We start from the raw sequence: 19,159 nt of genomic DNA on the forward strand, positions 1-19,159 counted from the left end.
CACAGAACGCCTCTCTCTATTGTTCCTCCATCGAGAAACAGTCTTCCACTCTTCACTCCTTTTCACCGTTTCGTCCTATTCTCGCCGAGAAGAGCAACGAAACTCCCACGAATCGACAGTCCATAATCAGCCAACTAAAATACACTCCTACACCGATCCATCGTCTCTGCGAGACGAGGAAAACGTCCTTGTACACCACTGTGCGTCGACAATCGTCCTTGACGATCAGTACAACGCGTTCAACAGACACTGCTCGTCGCTCCAGTCCAGCTGACAAGGATTCTCCGTCTCGTGAACTCAGCTGAGCTGATAGTACTCCGGTGCGAAGTCGTTCGCCAGGTTCGTCAGGAAGTTGAAATCGGACGAGCTGTTGCTGTTGTCCGCCGATGGCGGAGGAGCTGCTGTGTGAACAGGTTCCGCGTAAAAATTGCCGTAGTTGTAGGTGTCCGCGTTGCCTTCAGCCTGAGCCGCGCTTCCCGGCGGAGTGATCACCGCTGCTGTGGCAGCAGCGATTGCTGTCGCTGTGGTGGTCATTCCCGGGGCTGGGAACGGATCCGGCGACGAGACGTAGCTGTTTGGAATGTTCGACGCTTCTCCGCCTTGATGGACGTGTATCTGACTGGTTTGCTCGTAGTAGGCGTTCGGATGACACTTGGTACCGGCTCTGTAATCGCTGGAACTTGGATGCATAGGCGGCTGATGCGTCACGTAGCCCTCTGCTGTGTGTTGCTGTTGATGTTGCTGCTGCTGTTGGATGTCGTTGTAGTAGTGCTGGCCGGTTTGCACGGAGACAGCGGCGTGACCATGGGAAGCTAGATTCTCGGTGGTTGCGTGGTAGTTCCCGCTGTTAGGGTAGCCGTAGTTGCCTGGCGCCATGTAACTCTCGGCTGGTTGCTCGTGCTGAGCGGAGTAACCCTGGCCGCTGGTGTAAGCGTTGCTGCCTTGCATGGATCGGTGATAGGAAGCGTGATAAGGCGGGCCAGCTTGTGGATAGCCGTTGTACTCTCCGCCGGTGTTGGTGTACTGGTTCTGTTGCTGATGGAACTGCATACTGGCGTTGTACATCGTCCTAGAAGCGGCACCTGTCGTCGCGCGAACGTGGTGACCTACTCTCGAGCCTAGCACTTGATTCTGCCTGGCGTAGAGAGGATGAACTTCGCCTGGATACGAGATTCTAGGCTGCTGATAGCTGTCCCTGGTGCAGTAGTTGTTCTGAGACTGAGTTTGCTGGGTTCCTGTTGGTACAGCCTGTCTGTTAGGCACGCCATTCCTGTAGTCTATAGCTGACGTCGGCTGGTAGACGTTTTGCTGTTGCTGGAAATGCGTCTGTTGGTTGTTACTCAGATTTCTTCCGGCATGTGGAGACATGGTTCCAGCATTGGTAGATCCGTGCATCATGGGAGCAGCTACGGAGCTGGTAGACGACGGCGAGCTTCTTGGTCTCTGCATATAGGCTGCGTGAGTAGCCTGAATACCCAGAGGACTTCCTTGTTGCAATTGAACAGAGACAGGAGTGCCTGGCGTCGAAGACGGCGTCAGGCTTCTCGTGGAATTTTGACCGGGCAGTACAGGTGTGCTAACTGTAGAATCAGGCATAGCCAGTAGCACTCCGTTGCTGTTCACCGAGCAGAGCTCCTTGCTGTTAGCCGACGGAGACTTCTTGCTGACGGAAATCTGCTGTTTGCCCGGATTAGGACTCTTGTGACCGCTCTCCACTTTCACCCTAACGTCGCTGGACAGTTTCTTGGCGACGCTAGGCGACGTCACCTCGCTGCCGTCTTGAGACCTGGAGTCGTCGTCCGCTATCATCTTCTCGAACGAACTGGACACGCTGTTGGTGCTACCGACGCTGCTAGCTCCGTTGCTGTTCGCGTTGAACGCCGGATTGCTGTTGTTGTTGTTGTTGTTGTTGTTCGTTGCTGTAGGCGTGTTGTTGTTGTTGCTGCTTCGACGACCGGAGGATGTGAGCTCTGTCACGTCGCCGGATAGAGTGCTGCCCACGTCGCTCACGCCAGAGATATCACAGTTGTGGCAGCTCTTCTTCTCGTCGCTGTCCAGCGTTAGCATCTTCTCACCTTTCGACTTCTCCATACCGTCGGACGTCGATCCGTCCTTCTCGTCGCCGTCCTCTTTGCTCAGCGTTTGCCTCTTGTGCTTCATTCGTCGATTTTGAAACCAGACTTTCACCTGAAATCAGAGGAGCGAAATGTTCGTTTACGTGGCGAATTTAGAGGCTGAAGAGAACGATGGTTTTGTTTGGACTTTTCTCTCGAGAACATCCTCACCTGCCTTTCCGTCAGGTCCAGGGACGCGGCGATCTCGATTCTTCTCGGTCTGCACAGGTACTTGTTGAAGTGGAACTCCTTCTCCAGCTCCAAGAGCTGAGTGTTCGTGTAGGCTGTTCTCAGTCTCCTCGGTAGGCCGTTCTCTGTAACGTGTAAACACACCCTTTGTATTGTCCCTTTGATTTGTTCTTTAATTGCAATTCCTCAGAGCAGAAGTTCTTTCTTTCGCCGCGGACTCGGAATATTTCGTTATCGAACGGTGGAATCTCGAGGTGATCGTTTGCCAGGCACAAAAGGCGTGTTCGTCGCGCTGAATAAGTCTGCTCTAATAAAGGTTACACCTGAGCCTGCTAATTAGTCGTCAAATCGCCGCGTTAATGAGAGCTTATTAGAAATTATAATTACGTTGCGTGTTCGCTGGTTATCAGCGGTAAGTGTACCCCGGCTGTTTCTCGGAAAAGTGTCGAGAAGTACTGTTGCTCGCTTCTCACACTGTCTAACGTACGGAATCCTCCGTGAAAGTGTTCCTACGAACCTTTCGTATTGTTCTTTTTCCTCGATAATTAATGGAATCTAATTTGTTAATCCCTGCTTTTCCACTTACGTCCCAGACATTCCACGCATCATTAGCATCTCACGCGCGCACACAGTCACGCTTGAACATCAACCACGATTTCGAAAAGAATACACAAGCAAGAAGATTCTGAAGCACGAAAGGGTTAACACCATCGGGAGAGAAGAAGGCACATAAACAACCGTGCCGCCCTTATTCGCTAAAGAGAACGTACGCTTTTTGCACGATTACAGCACACTCAAACAGCTTCCTAATTAATGATCATTTAGGCGTGTCAGGGTAGAAGGTAGGGGGAGTGGTAGAAGAGCGGAAGTGGATGGCGCGAACAATGCGCGCGATTCGAAGTCACCCCATGCAGACGTTCTCGTCTGAGGCGTCGCTTCATCGAGGATTCCGCCGCGTTCGTTCCGAACTTTCGGCCAAGTTCTAAGCCCGTGGTATTCCGTGTCGATGCGAAACATCTCTGGTAATTATTATCTGGTAAGAAACTTGTCGCGAGATAACGAGGGAAGCTAGATGTAACCAGAAGGAAGAGGAGACGTTTCGGCTCTATCGAGCCTCCAAGTAACAAGCCACGTTATTCTCTCTCGCTCTTTGTCTATCCTTTTCTCTGTCTTAGCCAGGGCGTATAGTAATTTTCGCGCTGGAAACGATGTAAACAATCATTAATAGTCCGCTATCGTAATTATAGGATTTTACCGGGCGGCTGACACGCGGGTAATATTTCAATCAAAGTCTATATGCTTGCAAACGCTCGCGCGATAGCCGAGAGCCGCCTCGAGAAGCTCGCGAGGAGGGAATATTTAAAATGGCCGCCGCTCGGCTTAATGCAAAATTCAGCCGGGAAAACGTGTGGCCGATAAAGCAACGGCAATTAACTCGACGCGTTCGCTGGAATCGATTTTTCCAAACCGCCGCCGCGGCCGCCGCTTGCTAATCCACCTTGTAACAACATGACGCTTTTTTTTTTTATATTTCTTCGCCGCGTGTGCGTGTTTCTTTTCTCTTTTCTTCTTCTTCGTCTTCTTCTTGAAACCGTCCTTTTTTTTTCTTTTCTTTTTGCCTTGGACGATGACGAAACAGGCGCGCGTAACACTCGCGCGCTGCTTTGTATGAAAATTGAACCGGTTCGCCTTGGAGCATGAACGACGTTTACCGCGTTTGCGATTGTTCACTGTCGCGGGAATAATAATTGAATCGTTATTTCTGAGAACGTTACTTTTATTCTTGGCTTTTTTCTTTTTTTCATCGTTTCGCCGAAGGATAAGGGAGAGAGAGAGAGGCTCGTTGGTATTTTTTAATAGACGCTGCAAATATCCTGGTTGGAGGATATTTTTATTTATGATGCAGCGGAGGATCGGTTAGGTGAATTATGTGAAGCGAGAGTTGGGAAGACACTCTTCTTTTTAATCAAGGTTTGTAGTACGAGGTGGCAAGCTTGGAAGGATTGCCTGTTCGTCCTTTCGCTAGCAGTGTATCCGTGTGATTATATTTTCAATTTTTTAACAGAAATATTTCATATATAGAGTTTTCACGAAATATCAAGTGTTTTATTTATGGTCAAAGTTTAGTTATATGTGAAGTATCGTGTAATTTACAATGGACACCAGTGAACAAGGTCGTTAACCCCTTGCTTTATAACAAGCCAGTCCTTGTGGCACAGATTTTGGTCATGTTGCGACGAAAACAGTTGTATTACTGAGAACAGTTAATTTCAATTCCGACTTTCGTTCTAATTCACGAGACTGAGGCTTACCAAACATAATTAATCTATAATACACCAGTTTTCTCATCTAATACAGTACTGAAACAGTAACTAACTTACGCGTATTCAGCAAAAGAAAGTCATAAATCAAGCGTTTAAACCTTTCCCGGACATAAAAATTTCTTCCCATCTTCCTCCTTCCTCCCGCAACACACGTAGAGTACAAATAAACATTTTCTACGAACGTCGACGAAAGGGTTAACAGAGACAATCAGTCTTCCCGATCCATCCAATACAATTCAATCACACGTCGAATTTTCCGTCCAATCGGCCAGATTCCTGCTACCATAACCGATCACCGTCCCACCTGGACACCCTAATGCCTCACATGGTGAAACCGTTGCACGAATTTTTTCTCTCGGAGAAGCAGCAAGAAAAAAAGAGCAAAAAAGGAGAAGAAACGGGGCGACGCGGGTAGGGGAGGTATGGTCGTAGGGCTGAGATGCTAAACTACCCCATGGCGTGCGTGTAGACGGGAGGGTTGGGGGACGAGGGGACGGTTTCTCGCGGCGGGATGAGTCGCGATGGGGTGGAAGGAGAGACCGAGAAAAGGGACGAGCTGGATGAAAAAGAAACGAAGAAAGAGGGTGAAAGATGGACGAAGGGGATGGCGAGAGGGGCGCGGCTAAGTCTGCACGTGGAGTTTTCATAGAGTAACCGTGAGTTAGTAGGGGTAGAAGCGTGTTCGCGTGAGTGACACGGCCCTTATCGATATTTCCATCTTGGGATTTGCCGTCGATACTTCTATCTGATCGCTTCGAGGGCCACGCGAACGTTGTCTTTATTTTGTATAGTTGATCGAACCGATATATAGGTAGATGCGGTATTTGCGAATCGACGTTGGAAAGTTTTGCTTGCGATCTTTCGTTGAAGTTATAAAGTATCAGTCTGTTCAGAAGGATTTTTTTCAAATTTGGAAATAATCTATCGCTTTTATGTAGTATATACACTACCGGCCAAAAATTTGGAATCACTTGTCATAGACCAATAGACATGGATCAATAGCAATTCACCCCGTTTCGATTAATATAAATTATAAGAAATTCGTTAAAAAGTTCTTGAAATTGCTTACTTTTTTCTGTAAATTTTCATGTAACTTGCAGCGCACAGTGATCCCAAACTTTTGGCCGGTACTTAGTGTACGTGATGAATTAATACTTTTCGCTCCATTGCGCGTCAGTTTTTGTTAACTGGGAAGACGAGTTGATTTAAAATTGAGTACAGCACAGTAGTTTGTTTATCAAGGGATTTTTCATATCAAGTTCGTGTTTGCAATATAATTTTCATTCATTCGATAAATTAAGGAGATTGAATTTGAGAAGGGAACCGAGTTTAAATACGGGTTAAACACAGAAGAAGCTGTTTTAACCCTTTCGCTGCCTATAGACGCTTTGATAATTGTCTCGCGCCTTTCGACACACTTTCACCTTGATTCGTGTTTCCGCCTTAACTTTCAGAACGACAAATTTTCAAATTGAAAAAGAAAATTGTCAGTACGCCGAAATAAAGGATTTTACGGCCGCGTGCTAAAATCTGCGAGAGGGTTAAGGAGCAACAAGATTCGCAGATCCCATCGTCCATTTGGATTCCTCCCTCTCTTTCTCTCGCAGCGTGTCGCTGATTCGTTAATTACGCTGCTTAAAAGTCAAGGTCGAGCTGCCTATTAACGCGTCACCAGCCGACATTTACGCTCCGTGAGGCTTGCGAGACGTATCCTTGTTCCATCGTGGCCGGTGCAATAACGGAACGCTGCAGCGGACCATAAATCATCGGCTCCTATGAAATTAGCGGCACTGTGTTTTCGTGCGAATTCAACGGAGGAGCCTACGCGGCGTGCCGTGCCTTTTCGCCACAATTTATAGAACTCCGATAAAACGAGTTTTAGGCGAAGTCTGACTTAACGCGGCACGCTTCACTGACTTCCATCGTGTCTCTCTCTCTCTCTCTCTCGCCCCTTTTTTCCCTTCGTTTTTCGATGTTCCGCGGTCGAGGATCGATCGCGTTCTCTCGTCCCATTAAGTATCGCGGCGGCATCGTTATCGCGACTCGGATCGGAACGCGGTTCGGGGTGGAGAGATTCCGGGAAACGATCGTAATAGCGTGGAAATTTTTGTATTCGCTCGCGTGTGAAAGAGGTGTGGTTATGGTGGTTCACCGATGTGGGAGTGTTTTAGATTTTTTTCTCTCTGGGAGATATGGTCCTCTTGGGAGAATTGTTTCTGAAGACCGCGAGAGAGGGTAGTTCTACATTTTCAACGCTAGAAACGTCGACCGAGTCGAAATCACTCTTTAGCAACTTTGTGAAAAAAAATGAACGTTCGTTTGTAGCATTCTGACTTTCATTTCTACGGATGAGAATCTAATTTTTCAACGAGGCTTTCGATACGTAAAAGTTCGCTATTGAGAAGTTACTAATGGGTCATTTTTGACCCAGGCAGCTCTTCTGGGGTTAGAAGAACGATTCTCTTCGGGAAAATTAATTCAGAATATTTCGGAGAATTAACGTTACAATGAAATAGCTTTCTGCCGTATGAAATTGACAGTAACCGTGAAACTACGGTATCTCCATTTCTCAGTTATCACAATTTCCATCCCAACATCATCTATATCACTCTTCGTCGTCAACACTTAGCCGTTGCAACATCAACCAACACTCCGGGAAACCTTCCATCTTCGCAACTTCGTGCTACAAAACTTCATCGAAAGCGTCAGACAACTTCGTATCGACATTTTCAACGCGAAATCCCTGCCTGTCTTCTAGAGCTCCGGCTGAAACGGCACGAACCATAATTATTGAAACCAAATGGCTGCGTGGAGAGAGAGAGAGAGAGAGAGAGGGGGCGAAGAGGGTTGGAAGAACGAGAGCGTGCAGAAAAGAGAGGGTGGCGTGCTCGAAACTCGGCAAATCCCGCGCGTGGGCTTTTCAGGGGATAAGGGCGGCTAGAGGGGTGCGTGTGCCGGGCGAGATGGAAGTATCGCGTGATTGACGTGGGCCTCATCAGCATTTCGGTCTCGCGATTGGCTGGACGGACCTGTCAATCAGCCGATATTCCACGCCTATTGGCCGTGTCTCGTCCCTTTTCCACGGACGACACCGAATTTCCGCTCTTATCAATCTCTGTGCCCCTTTTAACGCATGGAAAATATTGTCGAGCGTGGAATTTTGGGAAATTAGCCACCTGTCGTTTGGGTTTGCAAAGGAGTGAATCTCTCTTCTCGCGGGTTTTCGAGAACACTGGAAAGAGTTTTTGCTCTTATCAATCTTTGCGCTCGTATGATAACTCAGAAAAAATTTGAGAATATGGAAAACATTGTGGATTGTGAAATTAGAGATCTCTCCATCTATATGCCGTTTGATCACTTCGAAAAGTATGGAAAATACCGTGAAATTAATGATAAATGGGAATCTCTGAAAACTCCCCTCGACGAATTAACGAATCTCTGAAAGAAATCTCTCCGAAAATATCACAGTGTACATAAAATTCTAAATATGGAAGTGTAGTTTTAAGCGTGGAGAAATTAGGTTCGCCCGATTGATAAAGACGTTTATCTGCAATGGTAGCGCATGCACGTACAACGTTACGATCCTCCGGCTACGATTATCGCGATGAATGAGATTTTTATGCTAATTCCAAACCGAGTATTCTCACGCCAACGCTTGTGTTCCTTTTTATCGAAACATGCAACAACTTGGAATTAAGTAGAAGAATGCGATATTCCCTAGAGGAAAATGTACACGATCTTGCTCTTCGCCTCAACAATTATACCAGTCTACCCTTGGAAATTAACCACGATTATCCTTCAACGAACTCTAAAACACTCGTACTATCTTCGACAATTCTTTCTCACCGATGTACAAAACACGATATCGACGAAACACAAAAAAAAGAGCCCTCGAAACAATGTAACAAATCGACACGGATCCAAAGAATCTCGTTAACCATCAATAACAACCGTCTAATAATACCATCTGATAAATCATGCAGAGTATAATTGACTCTAATCCAGAACGAAAGGGAAAAGCAAGACTGGTTAGGTTGTCGACAAAAGTAATTGATAACAACGCTATAATGCCCTGAGCAACATTCCGGCGCGGCGCACGAAACCTCTTAAGGGAACCTCCGTATTGTAAATTCGCCCGGTGATCTTGCGTCAACTCGTGGAAAAGTTGACGAAGAGACGGCGAGGGGAGGGAGAGAGGAAACTGAAGGATAATGACGAAACGATGGACAAGAAATTACTGATATAAACTACCGAGGCGAAAGCTATTAACCTTTTGCACTGCGCGCGCTTTTTCAGACACCAGAAATAAATGATGGCCGACGCGAGAGCGCGGTGTGCGTCCACCGAGAAGCGACGACAAAGACGACCCAAGAGGACGGGAAGAGGACTGTACGCTCACGTACGGCGAAGAATCGAAGAGGTGTGTTAGACGCACGCGAGCCATTGTTGCGCGCGGAACGAAACGCGTTCTAAATCGTGGAAAACAAATAACGAGAACTGTCTAAGTGATTCTTTTCCCTCGACAGAGCGTACCACCCAGGGAATATATTAGTCATCGATGACGTAAGTGTCGGTAAGGGAATGAAAATAAGAAGCTTAGGCACAAAAGACGTGATTTATCGTGCGTCGCCGTTTCTATCGCCGCTTATTTCATCGTTTCGAGCGATTTCTGTCTCGTCAACTGTGCCCGGCCTAGAGCGGAGAACGCGGAGATTCCTTTGTTGCTTTACGGCTGGTGGGATGTCGTTTGATTCGGCGATTGCGTAATCGACCGACTTCGCGGGCGAGTTTCTTCGTCGACGCTTGCTTTCTCGGAGATTTCGAGGAATAATTAACCCTTCGACAGTCCGTCTCGAGCGAGACTCGGACAGCGAGTTGAGTAACGAACAGTTTTACGCGAGAGAGACTTTTAGGAGGAAAGATTAGAACGTCGGAACTGTGACGTAGGGTTGTGTGCTTTGAATAATTTTGTAAGTCGAAGGGTCGATCCTCCGTTACGAAGAAATTAGAAAAATTTCGCGATTCAGAAATTGAACAGTGTCGCGATTTTTCGTTACTTGGATACAGTGAAAATTTTGGAACATAGAAGAGAATTTGAAGGGAAGGAAGGAGACTGGACGGAGATGGAAGGGTTAAAATTGATAATTTTATTCTCTAATTCGTAAGTCAAAGGGTTGATCCTCCGTTACAAGCATTTCAATCCGCGGAAATTTTTGGTAACTTGGATACAGTGAAAATTTTGGAAAATAGAAGAGAAATTGAAGAGTTAAGATTGATCGGACTTTGGTAAAAATTTCGATACACCGACTGTGTTCGCCGGCGAACGGAAATAGCGAGGGGAATTGCTACTTTACGGTTCTTTCACCGGCACCGAAAATACCGTGGTCGATAGCCGCTCATTCTTGCCTCGAGTGGCCAAGGGGATGACGAACTGTCAGGTCTCGAGTCTCAGAATGAAGAGCGCCGAGTGATGGGTCGAGGAACACACGCGTCACCGAAATAGATTCTGTATTTCGGAATACCGTGACACGCTCTCGAAACGCCGGCTACACTCTGCTTTGCTTTCGTGAACACCTTGCGGCAGAAATCTTCTTTCCCGGCTCTGGCCTCTCTAGTCATCCCTAAGGGATGAAAAGAGGCTCTTCTTTAATATTGTCAAAATCACAGTGGACACTGAAAGAATAATTTGAAAAAAATAATTCTGCGTTTGTTTCCCTTCGTACTTTCGAATTTTCTTGTAAATTTCTAAATTGTACCGTAAAATTGAATTGTGAAGTGACATTTCTTCTGGTATTATGTAATCTACGTATTATATTTGGAAAGATGGATAGAATCGAGAGGCGGTTTCATTCGAGATGAGAATTCCAGGGTTTAAAATAGAGACCAGAGGAAAAAATGACGGAAACAGTTTGGGGTATTATTAAAATAACAGTGGTCTTGTTAGACGCGGAGGGTTTGTCATTCGTCGAGCGGGTACGAGCCGTCGGCCGTCGCTTCGCGCGGTCTCTTCGCGGCGTAACAAAATGACAGAATGTGTTTCCTGCTGGAAACCACAGTTCTGAGTCGGTCTTACGGTTCATCGTGCCGTCCTTGTTCTTCTGATTCGTCCGTGAAGTATCGGTGAAAATAGGATGCAAAACTCAACCCTTTCGTCAAACATAGATCTCCGAATTTAATCAAGAGCTTCGAATAATTAAGTACCTTCCTGAAAAGAAATTCCAACGAATATGTAGATTTAACCCTTTTGCACATTCTCACTTCAAAAATTTTATCTTATTAAATTAAATATTTTATCAAACATTTCGAAGATTTTAATATCCTTCCAGAAATTGGTTATTTGGCTCATTTCCTGTCCGTGTCTACTTAAAGTTTGCCAGGACCAAAATTGGACGATAAAGTAGACAATTGTGGTTACCGACACAAGGGTTAAATGAAAGAAATATCGCAATGAAACGAAGGAGAAAAGTGGTCCACGATCACCGAGCGGTATTTTCTGAACCTCGACGACTGGAAGAGTTCCTTCTATCCGGTCTCGTTGGCCGGGCCAGTTCCCTATAGACAGGTGGGAAGGGTCACATGATGGCCGTCTTTGTAATTTGTCTTTTGTTTCCCCCTTGGCCCGCAGGAAGAAAACTTGCGGGCTAGAACAAAGGACGGAAAGAGCGGCTCTATCGACTGACGCGAACAACAGAGGAGAGCCTATCTCTCTCTCTCTCTCTTCTTTCTCCTCTATTCCGTTCTATACCTATCTTTCTTCGTCCCCTTGGACGTCGAGGGCCGCGTAAACGCATGAAAAATGAGTGACGAGACTTCGAAACAAACGAGGAGACAGCCGGTTCCGTGTCCGAAACAGGTAGAGAACCGATACTCCTCGCGCGGCTAATCGATAACCCCTCGATCATTTCGAGATTCTAGAGCGCTTCAGGTCAGCCTTGAATCTTACTATCCTTCGCTCTTCTTCTCGTATCCACGTGCTCAGTGAATTGTTTAAGAATTACTCGGTTAATTCTTTGAATTGCCATATCTTCAAAGGTCTTGCTAATTGAAGTAGTTGGAAATTAGCCTTGAATCTTGTCTTCTTCACTGTTCTTGTGTCTATGTGCTACGTGAATTATTTGAGAATTTTTCGTTGATTCTTTAAATTTTCTTTACATTCTTTAAATATTCTCAAATGGAAATTTTTGGAAGCTCTATCTTCCGAGTTAAAATATTTCCAAATCAGCCTTGAATCTGACTACTCTTCGTTCTTCAGGTATCCACGTTTTGAGTGAATTATTCGAGGATTTTCATTGATCCTTCAAATTTTCTTCAGACTCTTTAAATATCTTCGAATGTGAACTTTTGGAAGCTGTACCTTGCAAATTAAGATATTTCCAACTCAGCCTTGAATCTTAGAAATATTCGAGGATTCCTCATCGATCCTTCAAATTGTAGTACCTCCAAACGCAAACTTCTCCAAAACTCCATCTCACACTGCACAGTGTCGCAACAAACACACTCAGAATGGAAGAAAAAAAAAAAAATATTCAAAGCTTTCTACACAGTTTACGAAAGAAGCGAGCTGCAACAGCCTCCCAAAGGAGAGGCCAACTTTCTCCCGAGCGCCAGAAACACAAATAGCCAGGCACTCGAACGCGTTCACCGAGCGCAATCGCTAGACCAGTACGTCTCTCCAGGTGTCCAGATAATTCTCCTTCCACGGTACGCTCTAATATTCCCTTGCATTATCGAACCAACAGAGACAGAGACAGACAGAGTAAAGAAAAAGTACGAGAAAATAATCACAACTTGAAATAACCAACGCTTCGATAATCAAACATGGTACAATCGTCTCTCTCTCTCTCTCAGACTCGACGCTGTTCGAGGAAGTATTTCAGAGTCTAACGATCGAAAAATTATTCATCGTCTGATGACGGGGTAGCACAACACGGGGCGATCGGGTAATTTGTGGCGGATAAATCGCCGGAGGAAACGCACGAATGGCTAGTGGGTATACGAGGTGCGGGGAAGAATCGTCGTAAACTGTGGCTCATTACAGATTTATACGAAGGCGTAGCCTGGAAACGGGAAAGGGAAACGAACGAAACTAAACGTGTACTATATATTGTAGTATAGAGAAGGGTGGGCTGTGGAACGGTTGCTGCCCTCGCTTTGCTTTTCGAGGGCTCGCGGCCCGTACGGGCTATAATCAATTAACGGGGGCCGAGTCGTGGCAAGAATCGCGGCCCACCACCGCAACCCGCAAAATATTTCCCACCTTGCTGCTCCAGTTTCACTGCCGGACCGATTGTTTCCCTCGTTTGCTCGTTCTGTGCTTCACACTTAGGCTTTTCTACGCGAGGAACGTTTTTTCGAGTGGGGGGTGAATTTTCTGGGAGTTTTAACTCTTTGCGGACGGAGGACTACGCGACGTATCGAAGTACGGATTACTACTTCAAATTTTTTTTTTCGATACAGGAGTTCGTGATCATTGTAACTATTTTTATTGCTGAAAAATTTGTAAGTTTATTGGTTGCATTCGTAGTGTTTTGTGAAGGTATATATCGTCCTCGAAGGGTTAATAAGGAAGTCTAAGTTTAAATACCATTTTTTGGAGGAATAATTGAGATTAATCGAAGTACTCTTTTTATAGTGATAGCTAGGGTAGGTTAGATTTAGTTACCAATTTTTGGGGCACTCATTGTGTTCTTACAGAAAGTATACGATTTAACCCTTTACCTTGTGACAAGTCAAACTCGCGATTCTATATTCGATAATTCTTCCAAGAATTTCAGTAATTTAGTAGACCCTTCAGGTTTGCTTCCTAATACTTTAAATCGCTACAAACCCTATCCTCCAGAATCGCAGTCACCTAACCTCAAAACGAACCAAGCAAACCACCAAAGGAACTACCTAACTTATCATAGAATTCTTCGTATTCGCGACTTCCCAGTTGCAAGAATCTCCACGGAGAATATCACTATTACAGATTCCTCCTTCTCCTAGACGCATTATCTCTAGCATAGAGCGGAGAAGATCCAGGAACGCCCCGGTGTCGGGCGAAAACGATCAAGAAGTGTATCTTCGGTGGAAGATCAACGCGTTTGGTGGCGGAGGGCCGGTTTCATTATGGAGAAGGCCCCCTTCCGTTCATTAGAGCAAGTTCAGGCCGTAGCACACGCGTGATGTCCCCGTAATCCGCTCTCTTTCTCTTCCTCTCTCTGTAAAACCGCGTATATGCAAGAAAGCACGTAACGACAGGGCGCACCTTGTTATTACCGACTTCCTGCGGGAGCCGCGTCGTCCCGCCTCTCTGCCCCTCTCGCGTGTCCGTGTGGCCCTCGCATTTTTCGCGGAGCGAACGTTTCTTTCCGAGAACCGATGCTCGTCGCATTAGCATAACTTCCCGTGGCTTCGCGGTTCGCTTCTACCGCAAAAACCCTTCGTTCCAAACCATACCTAGCCGAGAGATACGAACGAGAGAGAGAGAGAGAGAAAGAAATACACGTACCTTGTATATTTAGCAAGTACGTACACGCGAGCGAAGAAATGCAAAAGGGAGAGACGATTCGATGGTTGAACCTGTGGAGGAAGAATCGCGCGAGTACGAAAGAGGAAGAGAAAGGAGGAAAACCGGGACGAAAAATTAATGAAAGGGTAGAGAAAAGGTGAAAACAGGGGAGAAAAAGGCGAAGTGGAGTGTGGCAGGGCGCAGCGAGGTGAAGAAGAGAGGCGCTGGCAGCTGCGCCGCGGTGCGGCGGCCATGTTGGCCGCGTACAACGTGATTATGGTGGCCGTGGACTGAGCACGGGGCCCTTCTTCCTGCAAAGAAAATTGGATGCACCGAAGAAAGAGAAGAAGACCGGAGAACCGCGACCGAGGACTCGGTGTGTATGCGCGCGCGCGCACCGCACTGGACGGCTCAGGCTGAAGGCGTGCCGATGCAACCTGCAATCATCGGGGTGGAGCGACCACCTTCGACCCGCGTGCCTGCATCTCCGCGAGTCTCTCTCTCTCTTCCTCTCTCTCTCTCTTCCTCTCCCAACGGCAGCCACCTTCCCGACCACTGGCTGTCGTCCCTCCTTCTTTCACGAATTTCCTCCCTTCCCATGCCACCACGGTGCAATCTTCCTGCCAAACGCGCATTTTTTCGGAGAATGCTTTGATACGGGGGATGCTGGAATTGATGATAGCGTTGGAGAACAGGTACGGTGTTCTTTTTTTTATTCTTCTTCAGTTGGAAGTTTTCGGGTCTTTTTGGTTGGGTGGTATACGAAGGTGCTCTTTGGGGAATTTCTTGTGGGTAGATTACCTTGTCTGCTGTTTGCAGGTGATTTTAGGTAAAGCATATTTTTTTGCGGAAGGTGTTCTTGAAGTATAATAATCCTCTCGTTCAACAAGCTACAGAGATTTGTAACTCAATTAATCCTTGGTGTTTAAAAATGGCATCTCTTTGTGTATAGTTTCGAGAAGCGTAGGACGATGCGTTGACAATTTTTTAACGAAGAAACCTGCGTGTAGGTTGGTACCGAACGAAAGCGAAGGAAGAGTCGTAAAGAGTTGTAAAAATCCTCAGAGTCCTGTAGATAGAGTGTCGCAGAGAGTACCACAAGTACCAATCCCCTCAAAATTGCCCGAGTGTCGCAAGAGTCCTCCTACAACACTCGTCTCACCGTTGCAACTTATGTCAAATTCCCATTACATCCACATACCACACTCTATCAATTGTCACTGTCACAAAGCATCGTTACAAGCCATTACAGAAAAGAAAAAAGAAGCGAGAAAACACTTAACAATACAATTTCTACAAATGCAAACGACTTCACCGGAGCACACCTTCCTCCTCCTCGACTTTCGTCTACGCCTACAACAAAGTCGCTCGAACGACCAAGGAACAGAACGGACGTTCTTATAAAAATGTATGAACGTCGCCGGGGACCTTGTAGCCGGGGCCGCGCTAATTACGGCTAAAGGATTTATCGGTGTGGATCGCGGGTTTAAGGCGGCGGTGGCCCCTTGGATCGGGAAAAATGCACGTGTCGAGGAAGCGGATCTGGACTCTGCCGCTGGCACGTCGTTTTGATTCATTGCCGGCAGCCCGTAGAATTGCCGGTTACACGCCGCGGCTTCATTTTTCGATTCTATCTGCGTCGTCACGATAACAAATCTGTGCTCGCGGCAACCGGCGTCGTTGCAACGTTATGCACGAGGATCACGACGATCACGCGAACCACCGTGTAGCAGCAACAGCCAGACGACGACGACGACAACGACTACGAGAAGGTAAAACGAAACCACGGGACAGCTGTTGGCTTGGCTACCAGCCACAGTGGTTCACGATCGGTTCTGCACGCCTCTGAAATTACGCTACACGCCCGTGTCGAGATAAACGTCACGACACCATTCTCTAATAATTCATCGCTGCTCTTTGATCCTTGATACCAGCGTGCGGCGACCACTGCGGTCAGCTTTCGTTGGCTTCCATAGCTCGTGTATGTGTGTGTAGGTTTTTCTGGTGGGTTTGGTTTTGGTTTGGTTTCGTTGTGTTTGGAGAGGTTTGATAAATGGAGAACAGTGGCTGTTTAGAATGTACGCGAAATTACGAGGACTGCTGTGATAGTGTTTGTACAGGCTGTTACAGTATAAAGTGACGAAGTTTGGAAAACATGGAACACTCATACATATTCAAACTTCAACAATTATCAATTATCAAGTTTTGGTAGATATTTTTGTAACAGGTTCGTGTTTGACACTGTTTGATTACGTCTGAAGATGTTGAACAAGATTACGACAATCGACGTGTTCTTCTTTCAATCATCAAGTTTTTAATTTCTGTGTAGATATTTTTGTAACAGGTTCGTGTTTGACACTGTTTAATTATGTTTGAAGATATTCAATAAGATTACGATAATCGGCGTGTTCTTCTTTCAATCATCAAGTCTTCGATTTCTCTGTAGATATTTTTGACACAAATTCATGTTTGACACTGTTTGTTTACGTTTGAAGATGTTGAACAAGATTACGACAATCGACGTGTTTTTCGTTCAATCGTGAAGTTTCAAATTTCTAGATATTTTTACAGTATGTTCATGTTCGACGTTGTTTGATTACGTTTGAAGAGGTTGAACGAACGAGAGAATTCCCAAGATTACGATAACCTCTGTGATTAATTAAAAGCGGAGATAATGAAAGCAAGCTCGAACAATCTCCAACTTTCTCCTACCGACAACTTCGCACGACGAGCGTCCCTTTCCTCCAAAAAACCGCGGGGACGATTAATTATCCGCTTCGAAGAATAACACCTGTACGAGCGTTCGCCGAAAGGTTCCCAAGCAAATAGATTCGTGACGCAATAGAAGGCTCGCGACACCGGTGGAGAACAAGCAAATGACCGAGGTCGGTTAATAGGAAGAAACGAAGCGCGCTCGTGTGTGTGTGTGTGCGCGCGAGCGCGAGCGCGCGGATGACCGATCGTGGCTATCCGTCAGAATTTTTGCGGTATTTCGAGATAGTGGCGCCGGTTAATATCCGCGGATACACAGCTAGAAACTCGGCTCGCCCCGTAATCCCGGCGATTTGTACGAGTCGTCCTCGAGCTGCTATCTAATTACAGGTGGTGCGCGCGGCGTATTCTAATCGTGGCCGCCAGAAGGGACGGTGGAACGCGCCGTGATCAATTTCGCGTTTGCTCGTTTCTTTTTTTCCTTTTCTTTTTGCAACGAGCACGAGTTGTCCAGAACCGTCGTAAATACACCTTGTACCATGGAACGTGGCCGTATACGTGAATACCGTTACCTCTTCCGCATTTCGAGTCCATCCTATCGAGACGAACTTGGACGAGCCGCTGCTTTTTCCCCTTGATTTTCAACGTTTCAGCGAGTTTGCAGGTGTTTGCGGTTAATTTAGAAGGATCATTGTCCGAGGAACGTTACTGATGTTAATGAAAACATTCGGGGAGATACTTAGGTAACACTTTGAGCGCGAGCTGTTCGATAGAAATTGCAGCGTTGTTGGATAATTGTGAAACAGGGTGTTTCGCTTGTAACGAACGTTTAAACTATTTCCACTGCTGTTGAAAGTAAGGAGAAATGACCGAGAGAAGTTTGTATGGTTTGAGGATGTGCTTCTAGTGACGATAGAAGGAAAATTAACCCAAGGTCAGCGATATTTTTCCGCATATTAATATCTGCTTTTTATAATGCTACGTTGTGGTCGAGATCGAGGCGAGTTCAACGACCTATGACATCATAGCCTTGAAATACCTCCATAACTGTGAAAAAATAATGAAACAAGGGAGGAAGAATGTCGATGATCTTGGAGTCCTTCAAGACTACTTTAGAGGAGTTTTCTTTTTATCATTCTTGCTTTCACTATCACAACGAAATTTAGCTATTCATTAAAAATGTGACACTCTATAAATTTAATTGCAAGGAAGAGTAAAAATCCACTGAATAATTACACACACCTACATCCAACGAAGTTACTCATACACAAACATAAAACTCGAAACAATAAACCGATACTGCAATATAATTGAGCAACTCAAAATTTTCAGGCTCGTTTTAAACAAAAAATCCAATTTCTGTCGTTCCACAGACAAAAAGGTCAACAACCCCGTTTATTATCTACTTGCATTAAAATACCTTTTTTCCCAACGCACAGCAATTGGAAAAGTTCTCGCAAGTACCATTTCAATTGGCCACGCTTAAGGTGCCTAAAAATTCCAATTTTTGTTGTTCCACAGACAAAAAGTTCAGTGACCCCGTTTATTCTCTACTTGCATTAAAATACCTTTTTTCCCAACGCACAGCAATTGGAAAAGTTCTCGCAAGCGCCATTTTAATTGGCCACGCTTAAGACACCTATTTATGCACCATTGGAATATTCGAAGGTGGCATTGTATCGGGAAAGTGAACGGCGGTGGCTGATGGAAAACGATTCCCAAGACGAAGGGTGGCCGGTACGCAAAACGGGAGTGGTCTCCGGGGGGATGAAAAGCGCCATCTTCCCATTAGACGCGAGATTGATTTTGCGAGAAGCTCTCCTTGCCGTAACAGGCGGACGGGACGCGCGCGGCCTGCCTCGCTCGCGGAGCGCTAATGTGATTAAAATAATCCGGCGATAATCAAAATACAAAGGGCCGGCCAATTTTGGGACGAACTTCACCCCTGGTAATACCATTAAGAACGCGCCGCGGCGTCCACGGGAAAAAAATAAGCCTAACCCTCGGCTGTCGGGTAATCGAACGATTAGTAATCAGCTCCTATACCCTTCGATTTCTTATCTCCTCGATGTTATCATAGTGAATAGGTTTGAAAGGAATTTGTACAAATTTTGATTAGTTGCTTTTTGTGTTGGAGAGAGAGATAGGTAGAATAATTTCTGGGAATTAAATTTGAAGAATGAAAGTTGGTCCTTTTTTGTCGCGAATGTCGTTGCACCTGGACTTTGTTCTGCAAGTTTTCGAGATGTTCTCCGTAGTTTCCATCGGGGGACGGAAACTCGTGGGCGGATAAAAAGTTTATTTTAATCTATACAAATTTGAATTCCTCC

At 45.9% G+C, this 19,159-nt stretch overlaps 1 protein-coding gene across 1 annotated transcript in view; it reads right to left on the bottom strand.

Moving 5' to 3' along the window:
- Positions 1 to 297: 297 nt before the first annotated feature.
- LOC108574685 (homeotic protein proboscipedia) overlaps positions 298 to 19,159 on the bottom strand; it is a 49,322-nt gene continuing 30,460 nt past the window's right edge. Inside the window, exons 2-3 of the mRNA XM_017937310.1 lie at positions 2,286 to 2,428; positions 298 to 2,187 (exon numbers count right to left, since the gene is read on the bottom strand). Coding sequence (XP_017792799.1) covers positions 298 to 2,187; positions 2,286 to 2,428 — 2,033 coding nt within the window. The remainder of the gene's footprint in view (positions 2,188 to 2,285; positions 2,429 to 19,159) is intronic.

Source organism: Habropoda laboriosa, unplaced genomic scaffold (assembly GCF_001263275.1).
Source record: "Habropoda laboriosa isolate 0110345459 unplaced genomic scaffold, ASM126327v1 scaffold203, whole genome shotgun sequence".
Lineage (NCBI taxonomy): Eukaryota > Metazoa > Arthropoda > Insecta > Hymenoptera > Apidae > Habropoda > Habropoda laboriosa.